General features: G+C 38.4%; 1 protein-coding gene across 1 annotated transcript in view; it reads right to left on the bottom strand.

The window, feature by feature from the left end:
• Nucleotides 1-1,689, bottom strand: part of LOC108307053 (protocadherin beta-2) — a 2,815-nt gene extending 1,126 nt beyond the window's left edge. Inside the window, exon 1 of the mRNA XM_037739947.1 lies at nucleotides 5-1,689. Coding sequence (XP_037595875.1) covers nucleotides 5-1,485 — 1,481 coding nt within the window. The 5' untranslated portion in view covers nucleotides 1,486-1,689. The remainder of the gene's footprint in view (nucleotides 1-4) is intronic.
• Between the last annotated feature and the right edge of the window lie 15,072 nt (nucleotides 1,690-16,761).

Raw genomic sequence — 16,761 nt, 5'->3', positions numbered from 1 at the left:
GGGCGGCAGCAGCGAGTAGGTGACCTGGGCGTTGGTGCCTGAGTCTCTGTCTGTGGCGCTGACGCTGCCGATGTGCAGTGCGGGGCTGTTGTTCTCGCGGACGAACAGGGTGTAGGAGGTTTGAGTGAAGGCAGGGGCGTTGTCATTGATGTCGGAGACCAGAATGGTTATGTTGTACTCGGTTTTCAGCCTGGGTGTCCCCAAGTCTGTGACAGTGATGGTGACGTTATATTCGGATCTGGTCTCCCGGTCCAGGGCTGTGCTTAACACCAGACTGTAAAAGTTCTCCACAGAAGGTTTCAAGAAGAAAGGAAGGTCATCCTGGATGGAGCACACCATTCTTCCGTTATCTCCGGAATCAGGATCTGAAACGCTGAATACAGCAATGATGGTGTCCTGCAAGTTTTCTGGGATCTGATTGGTAAGTGTGGACATGGTCAGTTCCGGAGGATTGTCATTCAAATCCATCACTTGGACAAATACCACACAAGTTCCAGATAGGCCCCCACCATCTGTCGCCTGAATATTTACTGTGTACGTCTGGATGGATTCGAAATCCAGTTTCTGTCTTAAAAGGAGTTCTCCCGATTTTGCACTTAATCGAAACGTTTTGCGAATGTCTTCAGAGGCTTGGGAAAATGCATAAGATATTTCTCCGTTAGTTCCAATGTCTAAATCCCTGGCAGAGACGATGGCAACCAGGGATCCAACGGGGCTGTCCTCCGGGACCTGTGCCTCATAGAGCAGCTTTGCAAACTCTGGGACGTTGTCATTGATGTCCACAACTTCAATGCGTACCAGGGCCGTGCCGGACTTGGGTGGAGTCCCGCCATCCAGCGCTGTGAGGGTTAACCTGATCTCAGGCTGCTCCTCGCGATCCAGGGCTCTGTCCAGCACCAGCTGTGGTAATATTATGCCATCGGGATTGTCTTGTAAATTAAGGTGGAAGTGGAAATTGGGACTGATTGTGTAATTTTGGAGACTGTTGGTTCCTACATCCAAGTCCTGGGCACGTTCTAATAGAAAAGTAGTTCCAGGGGTGATACTCTCCGAAATTTTCAGAAGTATTTCTTTGTCTAGGAAAACTGGGGGATGATCATTTATGTCCCTAATTCGTAGCTCCGCCTGAAAAAACTGCAAGGGATTTTCTAGTAACACCTGGAAAGGTAGGACACAAGGCTCTGTGGGGCCGCACAGCTCCTCCCGGTCCAATTTCTCATTTAACAATAAATCCCCGGTCTGCCTATCTAACTGCAAATGCATTTTTTTTCCTTTGGAAACGACCCTGGCCCCCCTCACAGCAAGTTCTCTTACCTCCAGCCCCAGGTCTTTTAACAAATTGGTCACAAACGAGCCACTCTCCGTTTCCTCAGCCACTGAATAGTACCTAGGCTGGGAACTAGCCTGAGCTATGCCCAGCAAAACAAAGAATATGAGGACTTGCCTTTGTTTCGGAACGCGCTCCTTCCCCTCTCCGGCCTCCATTGCCTTCTGGTCTCGCACCAAACCTGCTCCAGCTCGGGCTCACGTTGTCGCTGACTCTATCTCCCCGTATCTCGCTGATACTGGGCTGAATGGACAATCCTAGGGCCCAAATTTCCCGGAGCGACCGCCTTAGAAAGCCTCCTCTTCCTGCTCGCTGCTTCTTTATCTGAGTATCTGGGTAAACGAGCGTCAGCTGGGCGCTTTGCTGCTTCTACTTCTAAGGCTGCAGCGCCACCCTGCGTCTCTTCTGAGTATTTATTTTCTCATAAACTAAGAAAATCCCAATGCTTTCTTGCAGGCTGACGGCAATCGAAATTGAGTATTTTCAAGTAGCGTCTCTCAATGTACCGAAGTCTTATTGGCGTTTCGAAAGGCTCTTCACTCCACCCATAGACAGGGCAAGAATAAATAAATCTTTACACATATCCAAGCCATTTTTTTTCAAACTGGAGAAAATAAATTTCAGAACCTGGAAGGGAGTGATCTTAGTCCTAAGATGCTTCAGAAAGAAGGCTTTGACTAAGAAAGTTCTGTTTTTGTTCAGTGTTTGGGCATGTGTGCAACTCAGTGGTGGTTAGGTTACCATCGTCACACTCACTCAAACCCAGCTGAAAAACACAAAGACCCAGGAAAAGCACAGAATCCGAATAAGTGTTCTAATGGACACTGAAATAGTTTCCTTACTCATATTTCTTTCTTTGCACTGCTTCCACTTCACATTTCCCTGAAATTTGATGTGTCTGAACCTCATGAAACTCTCCAAGAGCAGCCAGATATTTTCTTCTTGTAAATATATCAATATTATTTTCCTTTCTAATGCCTAGGAGAATTTTCAACGTAACCTCAATTCAATTGCCACATCTAGCAAAATTAAGAGCAATTTCATAATATTAAATAGCCAGCAAATATTCTAGTTTCCCAAATTATCTTTAAAAATGTATTTTTAGTGATGGGTTTTTCAATCTGATTCTAAACAAGGTATGCATGTTGTAGTTTGTTGTTGGCCTTTTAAATTTTCTTTTTGGGTTTTTTAAAAATGTTAACATAAAGAAATAAGTTATCAAGCCACAGAATGACATGAAGGAAACTTAAATGCATATTTCTCAGTGAAAGAATCTAGTCTAAAAAGGCAACGATGTTGTATAATTCCAATTACATGGTACTCTGAAAAAGGCCAAATTATGGAGACATTTAAAAGATCAGTGGTGGCTATGAAGAAGAGGAAGGGGAATAAAGAGGTTAAACACAGGGGACTTTACTATACTACAATGGTAAATACAGGATATTATGCAGTTGTCAAAATCCACAGAACTATACAACACAAAGAGTGAACACTAAACTATGAAATTTAGTTAATAATTCACCAGTAATGGTTCATCAATTATAAAAAATGTACCACAGTAATGAAAGATTTTGATAACAAGGAAACTTTGAGTAGGAGAAAATGGCTATGTGAGGGGAATGTCTGTACTATTTGCTCAATTTTCTACAAAACCTAAGGCTGCCTTAAAAAATAATTTTAAATATTTGGATGTGTCTCTAAAAGAACCATTGGGTTAAAAAATATTGGGATAATGAAAAAATTTAAATATATAGAAAAGTTAAAAGAACTATACATAAACTACAACTCTAACCTCCATCCAAACTTAACAACTGTTTATATTTTACCATATTTTTTCTTTCTTATTTTATACACACACATCCCCTTTTCTACTAACTCATATGAAAGTAACTTGTAGATATATTTCACCTCTAAATATTTCAGCAGGTATCACATAATTATTATCTCATACAATCATAATGCTACTATCATACCTAAGAAAATTAACAATAATTATACAATGTTATCTAAAATCCAGTCCCTATCAAATTTCACTAATTGTCTATTATCTTTTCCTCAATTTTGATAAGAATTCTCATTCACTCCAGTTCCTTTGAAAAATACCTTTACTTTAACCATTTGTTATAAGGAATGTCTTAGAAACTTTGTTTTTCAACCAACTTTGATCATTGCATTTGGGTGTTAGATCTATTCACTCTAGAATAGTCCCCCATCTTTAATGACACTGAATTTCTGAAGTGTCCAGACTAGTTGTTTTGTAGGATGTCCTACATTCTGAATTTGATTGATTGTTTCCTCATGGTATCATTTAACCTGTTCTTCTATCCCCTGTGTTTTCAGAAAACTGTACTGGATGACTTATTAAATGTAACAATAGTATAATATTTTAAAAAGCTATCATTTATCCTCTGTAACTGGCTAAAAAAAAGGATAATCACAGGTTATCTTTCTTAACATTTAGAAAATAAATGCCTATCTCTACCTGTTGATATTATTTTTTGCTTTTCATGATTATTACTTTTATATGAATGTTATAATAACTCAAAATATTTTAATTCATTGACATTGAGCATTATTCATCAAGGTGAATAATTCCCAAGGCCCAAGTCTTTAAAAACAGCTTTTTATATAAGCTGCAAAACCTAATTAGGGTCAGAAATAGATGTAGTGAAAATCAGTTTTATGATACATGCAGATTATAACTGGTAGATTACTTGAAATTTTACATTTAACTAGATATATGGTTATTTCCTTCGGACAGGTTTTCTGAACTAAAGCAGTTATAGTTAATTTGGGATAACATAAAGGAGAGGAAAATAGGTATTATGAAGAAAATAACATAATCTTGCTCCCCTCACATGCTGGAGAATAGAAAACTTAATATCTAAGATATTTCAGAGGATACAATAATCAAAACACATTAGGTTTTATTGTGTAAAAAAAATTAAAACCTCCCATGTTGTCATATGTGTCCTTACAATTCAGAAGGTTTTACCCCTCACAATTCAGAAGAGAGGGATCTTCAGCCCTTCAATGACCTTCTGCCCACAAGCTGGCTTTACTTAGCTATAAGATGGCAGAAGAAAGAAGGGTTTTCAGTGATGTACTACTAGTACCCTGAAGAAAATCTGAGAGAAATACTCTAGGATGAGAAGGGAGTGTTCTGTCATAGTTTATTACTCTAATCTCGGGTGAAAATTGGGGGCATGCTCAACTAATTCACTTTTGCCTTATTGAGGATACAAATAAGTTTTCCCATCATCTATCAAGACATACATTTCATAAAGCTCAAGCAAACAGGATTTCAAAATAAAGGTTGGCTAGACGTGGTGGCTCACACCTGTAATCCCAGCACTTTGGGAGTCTGAGATGCGTGGATAGCTTGAGCCAGGAGTTGGAGACCAGCCTGGGCAATGTGGCAAAACTCCGTGTCTACCACACACCAAAAAAAAAATCAGCCAGGTGTGGTGGCTCACACCCACAATCCCAGCTACTCAGGAGACAGAGGTAGGAGCATCACTTGAGCCCTGGAGGTACAGGTTGAAGTAAGCCAAGATCCAAGATCATTCCGCTGCACTCCTAGGTGACAGAGTGACGCCCTGTCTCAAACAAAACAACAAACAAACAAGAAAACTAAACATGAAATAAATGTCATTAAAAAAGGAGAAATGGTATTGTTTATTCTCTTCCCACAGTACAAATAATCAAGTAAAGATTTTTAAAGTGATACCTGCACAAGAATCTTGCCCATTTTTGTTTAAGGAGAACCATCATAGTCTGTTAGGACAATTCTGTCCCCTTGAAAATAAAAATAATGACCAGGACTGCAGATAGAGCTAGATAAACAGATATAAACAGAAATAGAGATGAGACAGAGGTATAACGTCTTCCAAAAATCTCAGACATCTTTTTATGATTAAAATAGGCTAAAACTTAAATCAGGTTTAGGTAATCTGGTAGATGATTGAATTTTCACCAAGATCACTATTGAAATTTTACTTTAAAAGAAAATATAGCTAAATGCAATATCAAAAATTAGCAACTAATGAAGAAATCAAAAGATGTAGGGCAGCATAGAATACGAGGTGAGGGGAAGAAACCTGAAACTCTGACTACGAAATACAAAGCATAAATAATCAATTTAGATATGCTAAAGAAATATAAAGAAATAATGCTTGGAAATTATAATTAATATATATTTTCATATTCCCAATATTCTTGGGGTCTGTCAAGATGTAGCCAGTAGAAACAGCTGACCAGCAGCAGTTGTTGTCTGAATCTGGAGTACATAGGTGGCCTCTCAGTGTCCTTGACCATAACCTGAAGTTTATGATTGGCTAGATTAGTATCACTCACAAACCTGGTGATGCACACTTCCCAGTCTTGGACTAACATGCTATATAGATGGAGACTCAAGTCTTTGAGTAACTGATAGGACATTAAGACCTTCCAGACCTAGTCTCCTTCTACTGCCACCACCTTGAACATCACATAATCCATTCTGCGTTAAATACAACACAAAGGAGAATTGCCATTGCCATCAAATATTGCCACCAACACCAACACCATGCTGCCTGGCTCAGTGTAGTAGTATCTGTTTCCCTCATATAGAACTTGACTTTTAAAGGCTTTACAGTTCAAAGCAAACAGATACTTTGTGTCCATTTTCATGGAGTACTGCATATACTGAGACACCAGAAGCAAATAGGTTATTTGGGTGTTTTTCTAAGTCTCTGCCTATGGCATTGTGTTGCTAAAATGCACTCTCTAGGGATGTGTTTTCATGCTTGATAAGTGTAGAGGCAGTTTGGTGAAAATGAAGACCTGGTTATGTTATGTTTCCTTTTCAGCTTAGGGTCTCCAGATCTCTGGCAGTGATCACAGAATTGTACTTGTCTTTATCTACCTCTATTGAAGGTTTTAGGGTGAAGGGAGGGTGGTACTATGAAGCCAAAGTATCTATTTTTTTTTTCTGTTGTCTGGATCTGAAACACAGGAAACAGCAGATATGGTCTAAAAGCAGATATGGCTCCTTGGGATGCAGTTTATAAATGATGACGTGATAATTAGGAGTGTACTGTCTTTTACATCAACAATGGGATTGGCGATCTCAGAATCCACACTGTAGATTAGTATAGCCTTGGAATTTATGGGTTTGAGTGCTGGGTTTGCTTTTGGTACTTTTATAGCAATGTATATGTTTTATTAAAGTTTTCATTAAGTCTTCAGTAGTCTGGCAAAACCTTAAAGATAGTTTTCTATTATATCTTATACCCAAATTCCTTGTAGAAAAGTGATAGCCAGGGAGGAAAAACTTTTTTTCTGGGATTACTGTACTGAACTAAACTGTATATTACAGCTGAGTAAAGTCACTGACAACCAACAACTCTGGTGAAGACCAATGCAGATTTGGATCTGCATGGTGACCCATCTTCCAATATCATGATGGTTAAATTAACCTCAACCTATTTCTTTCCATTGACAAAATTTCCCATCCTCTCAGGATATTTCCTGCCACCATTTTCCTAGCAAACAGAAGAGAAGACGTGGGAATTGGGATCCAAAATATGCTTATGAATACTGCTCTGTCTACATGTTCTGCCATCTATATGGTCTCTACAAGATGCTCTCCTTGATTTTTTGCAGCATTCCTAGATCCAGTAGTACACAACTAGTGAACGGCTATTTACATCTGTGAGTCCAAAACACCTTGGGAAAATATAACTCATTTCTCAAGGCAAATGAATAATTTAAATGAGTTACATTTTTCCAAGGTGCCTTGAGACTCACAGATGGATCCAATTTCTATTTAGTACCAACTCCCGAGTCTTTTGATTTGAAAATGCTGGGATTTTTTTTTTAATCTATAGAAACATTAATTACCCTCTCACTCCCCTACCTCTCAAGTTCCCCATTCTAAGGCCCAAAATCTCTGAAAAATTAGCAATGAAGGAAGAACTATCCAGAGCCTTTAGAACAGAATTCTGCAGGTCAGTATCCTGAATGGTACATGCTTAGTAAAACAGAATCACCCTTTGCTTTAGACTGGGCTTTAAGTATTACATTATTCCTTCTTCTAACACCTTCCAGCAAATACGGTCCTGCACAAACTCTGATCACTCTAATGTTTCTATTACTTATGCCACCAGAATCTTAGGCATCCAATACAACTTTCATAGGGCAATATAATATGAAACATACAGCACTGTATTTGCAATCTGCTTTAACCACCATTTGAGCTTGTGCCTGTGGTGCCATTATAGGACCTCCCTTAGTGTATTAAACTCTCCAGAAAGAAAAAAAGTATTTGATAAAGGCAAATGGAAATACCAAACTTTTCATATTTACGTAATTTATTATCCAGTGTATTGAATAACGTGTTTTCACTTTCTCAGCAACTATCATAAATATATTAAACATCAACAAATAGGTCTTATTTGAGGCATATTCTGTTGCATCTTCTTTAATTTTTCCAAACCACACTGGAGAGTATTAAACATTGACATGAAGAAAAAAAGGTAAGATTATATTGTCAGTCCATTTTACATGGCATTTAACATATGGGAGATGCTGCGATATTAACTGCCAAAGAATTAATCATTTTTGATGTTTAATAAGAAAACTTTGTAAAAATTAACAAACACAAATCTAACATTGACATAAATAAGCTACACAGCAACTCAGTTGATTTATGTCTTAAATAATGAAAAAGACATTTATTTCTACAATTTTTTTTTTCTTGTAGTTTTACATCTGCATTTGATTTTGTGGTCATCAATATCACCAAAATCATCAAATGCCTATTTCAAATAAAAAGTAAAAACCATCTATTAAAAATAGTGATCAAGTAAATAGTTACTTAAGTAGATGGAGACCAGTCTTGCTGAAAAGTAGACTATCACAACTTGTCAACCATCATTTACGAAATATCAAGAAAAGCAAAAGATGACTTTAAAATAAATAGCTTGATCTTTTTTGAGAAGTTATGAAGATTATCATTTTATGGATAGAAGTGGGATGAGTTTCCTTGTCAAGCCGTAGAATATCTGCTAGGACAGTCTACTCAAAGTTTTAGGGATAATTTACCTTTGAGAAAGATCAAAGAAAATTAGGCATGAACAGAAAAAAATGCATTCCTTTTCTGTGCTTAACAATAAAGAGAAAATACACTACTAGCTTCTAAATAGACCTTTGTGAAACAGATAAAAAGATAAAAATAGCTAAGCCATCAATACCTGTTAACCGTTAATGAACAATTAGCCATGTTTCAAGAAAAAAACACGATGGAAATTAGAGCCATAAAATAACAAAAACATTCAGAAAGGTGCTGTTTTTCTCTACCTTTTATCCAGAATCCAAAAGGAAGAATGCCAAGGATGACAGCTGTCTCTATTTACTGTCTTGTTTTGAGCTTCCTGGAACCTAGTTTCATTGGAAACAAAGTGCTGTTGTGTGCCGTTCTCTTTTCTGGCCTGCCTTATTGGATTGTCAGACTAAGGAATATTTTAAGTATCCAATGGAAAGAAAATTCTCGTAGGAAGAATCAAGGCTTTTTTTTTTTTTTTTTTTTTTATCTCAGGATGCTGAGATTATCCTTCTTAAACATATGAAGTATTTCCAGAAGTGCTCTAGGATGGGGCAGGTAAGTGTCCACAGGACTAATTCTACGTAATTGTTATCCAACTGCATTGTCTTCCACCGTCCTTTACATGAAGAAACAATTTCTGAAACTATTTCTGCTGTTAACTGCCTAAGTATTTACCACGTGGCACTGAAATTGCCTCGTAATTCTCTTGCAGTGGATGCTTGTGATGCAGGGGTACCAGCGGTATTTAAAATGTTCTGTTAGCATTTAAAATGCTCTCCGGAGGTTGCAGAATTCAGTGAGACTGGAGAATTCAGAGAGCCAATTCATAAGTATTTACTTAGACTAAATCTTCAGCCAAGACTATGACAACCAGGTTGCTGTGAGACGTGCATCTCAAAGATTGTCATTGATTGTCATGATTTGGACCCAGGAGGTCTCAGATATCTACCATTCTTCTCTGGGAGAGTTAAACTTACCTTGAGTTGTCGTTCATCCAGCGATTTTTTCACACGTATGGCCAAATTACTTACCCCAATATTGCATAGCACATTATTGTGAAAATAGAAATTGAAACTAAGCATGTAGTTTCCAATGATAGAAAAGTCACCCAAACCTCATGCATGTCCCTGGTACACATTCTGGAACGTTTAGAATTTTTCAAAGGAGGGAACGGTTACACCTCAGACACAGATTTTTCTCAAAAGGCAATTGTTTTTTTTCAGGTAATACTTGGAAATGCAGGGCTCCTATAGGTCCGATTTTCTTTTTGGGAGCAAGGGCTCTTCTGCGGGTCGATCTAAAATGCTATTTGATCTCTTTGGAAACGATCCTGCTCCAGTCTGTCCTCCTGCCGCTCCCCTTTCCGTCCCCAGCGCCCATCTCCAGAAACCCTGGCCATAAAAAGCAGTTTTCCTTTTCCTGGGCCGCCTAAGCTACGCCCAGGAAGAAAATGAAAACCCCCGACCTGAGTTTTCTGCCAGATTTTTTCTCGCACAATTTCCTGTATATCCTCTGAGTGCGTTGCCTTCTGTAAATGAAGTCTTCAGAAGTCCTGTAAGACTTCCAAACGTTTATGTTGTCCCATTCTGAAGAAAACTCTAAAATATAAGCCCGCAACTGGCATCTACTCCCAGCACCTTCCAGATTTTGTCTTTTCTAAGATGGAGTCTGCAGGCAAATGCAGTGCTCCTCCTCCTCCTACTTTTTAGCCTGCGGCGCCACCAGGCGTCCGAACTGAAAACCTGGGGTGTACAGCGCTTTCCCGCGGAAACTGTCAAAATCTGTTCTCATCCACATCTAGTGGCAGAATTCTCACCTCTTGAGAGATTTAATTACTTCTCCAATTTTTAGTTTACTTAATGTGAACAAAAACAATGGGCAATTGTTTATTATCATAATGTCAGCTGTGAAATTTCCTTTGAAAGGAACCGAATTGGATTTCTTCCATTTTAATCAAGACAGTCATTTGGCCATGAATTCATTGAATTAATTCTTCACAGTTATTTTTTACGCACAGATTAGCACTGTAAAAAACATTGAGGATATAAAGTTGAGTAAAGCCTAGTGCCTACACAGCAGGAGGTTGGAATCTAAAAAGGTAACTCAGGGTAATTTGCATAGGCATTATGAGGTACTCAAAAGGGATATTTAAGTAAGAACAGAAGTGAGGTATCAGGAAAGAGTCTCAGAGGGGATGAGGTTTGAGCTAGGTTTAATTTTATGGTAACAACTTAAACACAAACCCATTGAAATGACTTTCTACTGCAGATGAAGTATTATTTCCAACATTGCAGGAAATAAGATTTTTCTCAAATGATGTGAATGAACATCATGACCCATGGGGAGGGGGAGTTGGCAGTCTTTCAGTCAGTCAGTCAACATTACAGAGCCTTGTATAAAGTGTCAAGGGATGACAACTAAAAACTAGGGATAAGCCCCTTTTTTCTATTTGAACTTGGCTCATATCCTCAGTTCATAGGAAAATCCTGCAGCTTGAGTTAGCAATATCTTAAGGAAATTTTTAAAGTGATGATTAAGACTTTATGATGTTAAGATTCATATTCAAGTCCTGGCTCTGCTTCTTCACATACATTAAATTAGAAAAACTATTTAATCTCTCCAAATTCTGTTTTCTCATATGAAAAAGAATATGGATATAATAGTGTTAGCTCCTTCATAAAGTTGTGACAATTAAATGAAACAGTGCTTATGAAATGCTCAGCTCAGAGCCTGGAACATTATGGTACTTCATAAATGTTAACTATTATTAGTGTAATACTATGAAAGCAAGAACTTCTCTGCACTGTCTTATTTGCTCCTACAAACAAATATAAGCCTAAATGACTCCTACACTACATTCTATTATCTTTCTCCCTTAACTCAATGGAACATGCAGGAAATTCTTAATCTATAATCTTTAAGCTCATCACAAGTTATGAGAATTTAACCTACAGTTTCACCCTTGTTGAATAGGAATTATTTTTATTCCTTCATATTCAACCTCTTTCTTTTCAATGAATTATTTGATTTTATCATCCAACTTAAAAATTCTGCCACAGGCTGTGTACAGTGGCTCACACCTGTAATCCTAGCACTTTGGGAGGCCAAAGTGGGTGAACTGCCTGAGCTCAAGAGTCTACGACCAGCCTAGGCAACATGGTGAAATCCTGTCTCTACTAAAAATACAAAACATCAGCTGGGCATGGTGGCACGTGCCTGTAATTCCACTCAGGAGGCTGAGGCATGAGAATTGCTTGAACCCAGAAGGCAGAGGTTACAGTGAGCTGAGATCATACCACTGCACTCAGCCTAGGCGGCAGAATGAGACTCTGTCTCAAAAAAAAAAAAAAAAAAAAAAAAAATCTTACCAGGAACCCACATTTCCTTTCAGCTACCATCCCATTTCTATGAATTTCTCAAATATTCAAGCTTCTTTAAAAGATTTTATACACATACTGACAATACTTCCTCAATTCCTCAGTCTCTCCTCAAACTTTTACAATTCAACACTAAAAATGTTCATTAATTCACTTCCATAATGCCAAATTCAGCAGATAATTTTCATTCTTCTCTCATTTGAACTTTCAATAATATTAGACATAGTCTAATATTCCCTCCTCCTTGAAACACTCTCTTCTGACTCTTATAAAAACACACTCTTTCGCATTTTTTTCTCTCTATCCATTCCTTTTCAATCCCTTTGGGGACTCATTTATCCTTTACATATCAAAGTTTCTTAATTTTCTTTCTCCTATACGCTTTCTTTTCTTGTTCTGTCTTCTCTTTCATGGAATTTTAACATAGCAATTGCTACTTACTATGTGTGCCATAGTGGGAAGACCCTTTAAACCTCCCTGATCTTACTAAGATTCTTCATTTATACAATGCATAATGTGTTCTTTATACTAACACAATACCTAATTTCTCCAAGACTCAATTTCTTCATCTGTGAAATGGGCAATAAATTCTTAGAAGACAATGAGATAAAAGATATAGAGAGACATATTAAAACATTTTTTTCTTTCTTTTTTTTTTTTTTTTTGAGACAGAGTCTCACTCTATTGCCCAGGCTTGAGTGCAGTGGCATGATCTGGGCTCACTGCAACCTCTATCTCCCAGGTTCAAGTGATTCTCATGTCTCAGCCTCCCAAGTAGCTGGAATCACAGGTGTGTGCCATCACACCTGGCTAATTTTTGTACTTTTAGTACAGACAGTGTTTCACTATATTGGCCAGACTGGTCTTGAACTCCTGACCTCAGGTGATCCTCCTGCCTCAGCCTCCCAAAGTTCTGAGATTACAAGCATGAGCCACTGTGCATGGCCTAAAATAACTTTTTTTAATTAATTTTTTTTTCTTTTTTTTTAGATGGGGTTTCACCATGATGGCCAGGCTGGTCTTGACCTCAGATGATCCACCCACATCAGCCTCCCAAAGTGCTAGGATTACAGGCATGAGCCACTGTGCCTGGCCAAAATAATTTTTTTTTATATTAGTCTCCGGTCTATATGGTTTGGTAGCCCTGCCATGAATCTATCTAATTTTTTTAAACTAAGAAGTCTATCTTGAATGCCATATTCATGTTGTAGGTACGCTGGCAAATCTCAAAACTTTTTCACTTTTCCACTGTTGACAATGGAATGTTTCTCAAAGAACTGCTATGACCTAAGTTTCTTAAGAAACCCATACATCGTAGATTCTTTCAAGATCCGGGATGCATCTTCCATACTGTACTATCATAATGATTTTCATATGTTTTGCCGCTTTTGAGGGGAAAACGAAGGGTTTAATTTCTAAAGCCTAAAAAGGAAGATCTTTAGGCTTCTGAAGATGATACTCAGAAGTATCTTTGACATCTTCATCTCTCTCACCACTCTGTCTAGTCCATCATCAAGTTTGGTGTGTTTTCTCTCCAAGTTAGTATGACAAATTATTCCATTTCTATTTGCATCAACACCATCACCTGGGATATCATCTTTGTTCACTGGACTCTTACAAATATGTCTCTTGTCTTTTTCATACCCACTCATCCAAGTTCTCCACAGAGCAGTCAGAGCAATCAGAGTGACCTTGTAAAAATGAAGTAAAATTCTGTCATTCTGGTACTGAAATCTTTGCAGTGACTTTTCATTGCTTTAATAATAAAGTTTAAAATCCTCAGTATGGACTAAAAGATTTGGCATGACCCAGCCCCTGCCTGGCTTTTCTGGCTTCATTTTAAAAAGTCATTCCTGTCTTTACTAAGTGACTTCCAGCCACACTGATCTTCTCTCTACTCTCCAGAATATCTAAATTCCTTCTAGTCTTCCTTTTTTTTTTTTATTGTGATGTTCTCTCTGTATCCCTATGTTGGTTAGCCCTTGCTTTCTTTTGCATTCTAATCTAAATGTCAGCCTTCTCAGTGAGGCCTTCTCTGACTCCACTAATAGGGCATATATCTCTACACACATATGTATATATATTAGATATATAGTCTTTCCCAGCATACTATAAGCACCATGACAGCATGATATTCCATGGAACATAATGGTTCCTTTATTTGTTAAGTGACTAAATCTGATGTAACATTCATATTTATTTCCTTCCCCAAATAATAAAGATTACTGGCATATTATGTGACAAGCATATTCTGAACAATACTCTGCTTTTTCCCAAAAGAATATGAACTTTGGAATGAAAGGCAATTTGTGTTGAACGAAGAAGACTAATATCCTCCCATCAGACTATTAGTAATTAGATGACAGGAACTCTTATTTATTCATTTTGTTTCCTCTTTTATTTAAATATCACCATAGTTCAGTCTCAGACTTAGATATCAACTGATAAAAAAGACTATATTTTGACTGGGTGTGGTGGCTCACGCCTGTAATCCCAACACTTTGGGAGGCCAAGTCAGGCAGATCATTTGAGGTCAGGAGTTTGAGACCAGCCTGACCAACATGGAGAAACCTGGTCTCTACTAAAAAATACAAAATTAGCAGGGCATGGTGGCACATGCCTGTAATCCCAGCTACTTGGGAGGCTGAGGCAGGAGAATCACTTGCACCCGAGAGGCAGAGGTTGCAGTGAACTGAGATCACCCATTGCACTCCAGCCTGGGCAACAAGTGTGAAACTCCATCTCAAAAAAAACAAAACAAAACAAAAAAAACCACTATATTTTATTTATAGAAATCTGGTCCACAGACATCTGATAAAGAGTATCACTTTCCTACTTCTGAATTATTATTTACAAACTCATTATCAACTTCATTTAGGGAAGAAATACTTTAAACAAATAATCCCACAAATGGATGAAAGACTGAAATTTGGCTACATACTACAAATAAGGGATATGGTGGCTCCAGGAGAGCCTATACAATCCTGTAATAGTAGATTTTTATCCAGTCAGAGCAGTCAAAAAAGGCTTCCCTGAAAAAATGGCAAGGATGGATGGGCAAAGAAGGAGCAAACTGCAATTCGTGAAGAAAGAACCGCATGCACAATATAGTGGAGTTCTCTAAACACAGAAGTCTTAATATACACATTCCCCCATTCAGATTTTCAGTGAGGACCAAATTTGTTCACAGCTTCCTAAAGGAGCAAATAGTACTTGGGACTAGAAGATGACAGTAGCTTCTTGCATTGCGATTTTTCTAAGCCAGTAGGAAAAACAGATGTGGTTAGAAGCCACACCGTGTCTTTCTTTAAGGGAGCTTTTTTGAGTCCCCTTCAAATTAAAGGAAGAAATACAGTGCCAGCATCTATTATATTCATAAAGGTTTTTATTCTCATTTCAAAGCTTGCTGCAACTAATGGCAATCAAGAAGACCGAGCGCGGTGGTTCACGCCTGTAATCCCAGCACTTTGGAAGACAAAGGCAGGCGAATCACCCGATCGGGAGTCAGCTTGGCCAACATGGTGAAACCCCGTCTCTTCTAAAAATACAAAAATCAGGGGAGCTGTGGTGGCTGGCGCCTGTAATCCCAGCTACTCCGAGGCTGAAGCAGGAGTATCGCTTGAACCCAGAAGGCGGAGGCTGCAGTGAGCCGAAATCACGCCACTGCACTCCCGTCTAGGCGACAAGCGAGACCCTGCCCCAAAACAAACAAAACACCACTGGCTGTCACCGTCGTCCGCAGTTAGACATCTGTTGAAGCTGACGCGTAATTTCGGAGGCTGTAAAAATTCCCACCTCCTAAATTACACATCAGGGACAGAAAAACCGTTCGGTACGAAGTGACTCCAGGAATCCTAAGCGGTCTACTGGCCTCACTTCCGCTTCCTTCTGGTAAGACTGCTTTTACTGCCGGTACCGGAAGTACTGACCGCAGCGACTTCCGGTCGTCTCCGTCTTAGTCGAGTTCGCGGAGTTTCCTGTCTTCCTGCGTACTGCACAAACCGAGCGACCAATTGATTCCTAAGTTTAGCTGCTCTTTTTATTGAATTAGTTAAAACGTTTGAAATCTATTCTGTAAGATCCTGAGAAAAATTGCGGCTATAGAAGCTGTTTTGAAATGCGCTCGGCTTCCGACTTCCGCAAGGGGAGGCAGCTGTTTCTTGTGCAAGCAAAGCCGAACTGAAAGAGGATGAAAAGGAGGGAAAGGGATTTGTGATTTTGTTTGGATTTTTTCCCTCTTTAGGCTGAAACATTTCTCTACTATTTCTGGCACATTCTGGGGATGGGATAGCTGCGAGTATTTTGCAGTGCTCTCATCAGCTGATCTGAATGCTCTTCACTTGCTAGAATCAGCGTTTTGATCGTGTTAAGAAAAAAAAGTCATGAATAGGGATTAAACTTTAGCATAAAGATCGTTTTAAAATGCATACATTTGAAAATGGAGCCCTCCTTACATATGTAAAGTGTAATTTGAGACAATTTCTGAATGGAATTAAAATTCTCCCAGTTAGGAAATTACACAACCCAGTGAATTTATTTCTGTAGGTTACTTTGCAAGGATAGGTTAGTAGCTGTATACGTGGGTTGATTGTGCTAATTACATCTGAAAGTCTATTAAATCCGGCTTCTGAAGTGGAAGTATTACGTGTGAGTGTTTTATGTGATATGGAGCAGCAAGGTAAAAAACCAGATGTTGAGAACTGGTGCTTTCGTCTGCATAGACAAAGATTGGAGAAAAAAGTAAGAGTAAATCTGGGTAGGTTGAACAAACAGGCTGGAGCGTCTAGGAAGAATTATCCCCAGGCTGGTTGAGGTTTTTAACAGAAAGCTTTCAAGGTGTACTTGCTGAACTGCTGATACAGAAAATTATTTTACTGAGTAATAATTGTCTAAAGTAGTTTGCATAGGTAGAGTAAACTTCTCTTTCCTCAACTTTTCATTCTCTTTTGGATTCTATCTGCTTCTCCCAA

This window comes from Cebus imitator, unplaced genomic scaffold (genome assembly GCF_001604975.1).
Source record: "Cebus imitator isolate Cc_AM_T3 unplaced genomic scaffold, Cebus_imitator-1.0 Scaffold76, whole genome shotgun sequence".
In the NCBI taxonomy this organism is placed as follows: domain Eukaryota; kingdom Metazoa; phylum Chordata; class Mammalia; order Primates; family Cebidae; genus Cebus; species Cebus imitator.
The sequence above is the reverse complement of the archived record's forward strand: the minus strand, read 5'-3'. Positions and strand labels throughout refer to the sequence as shown.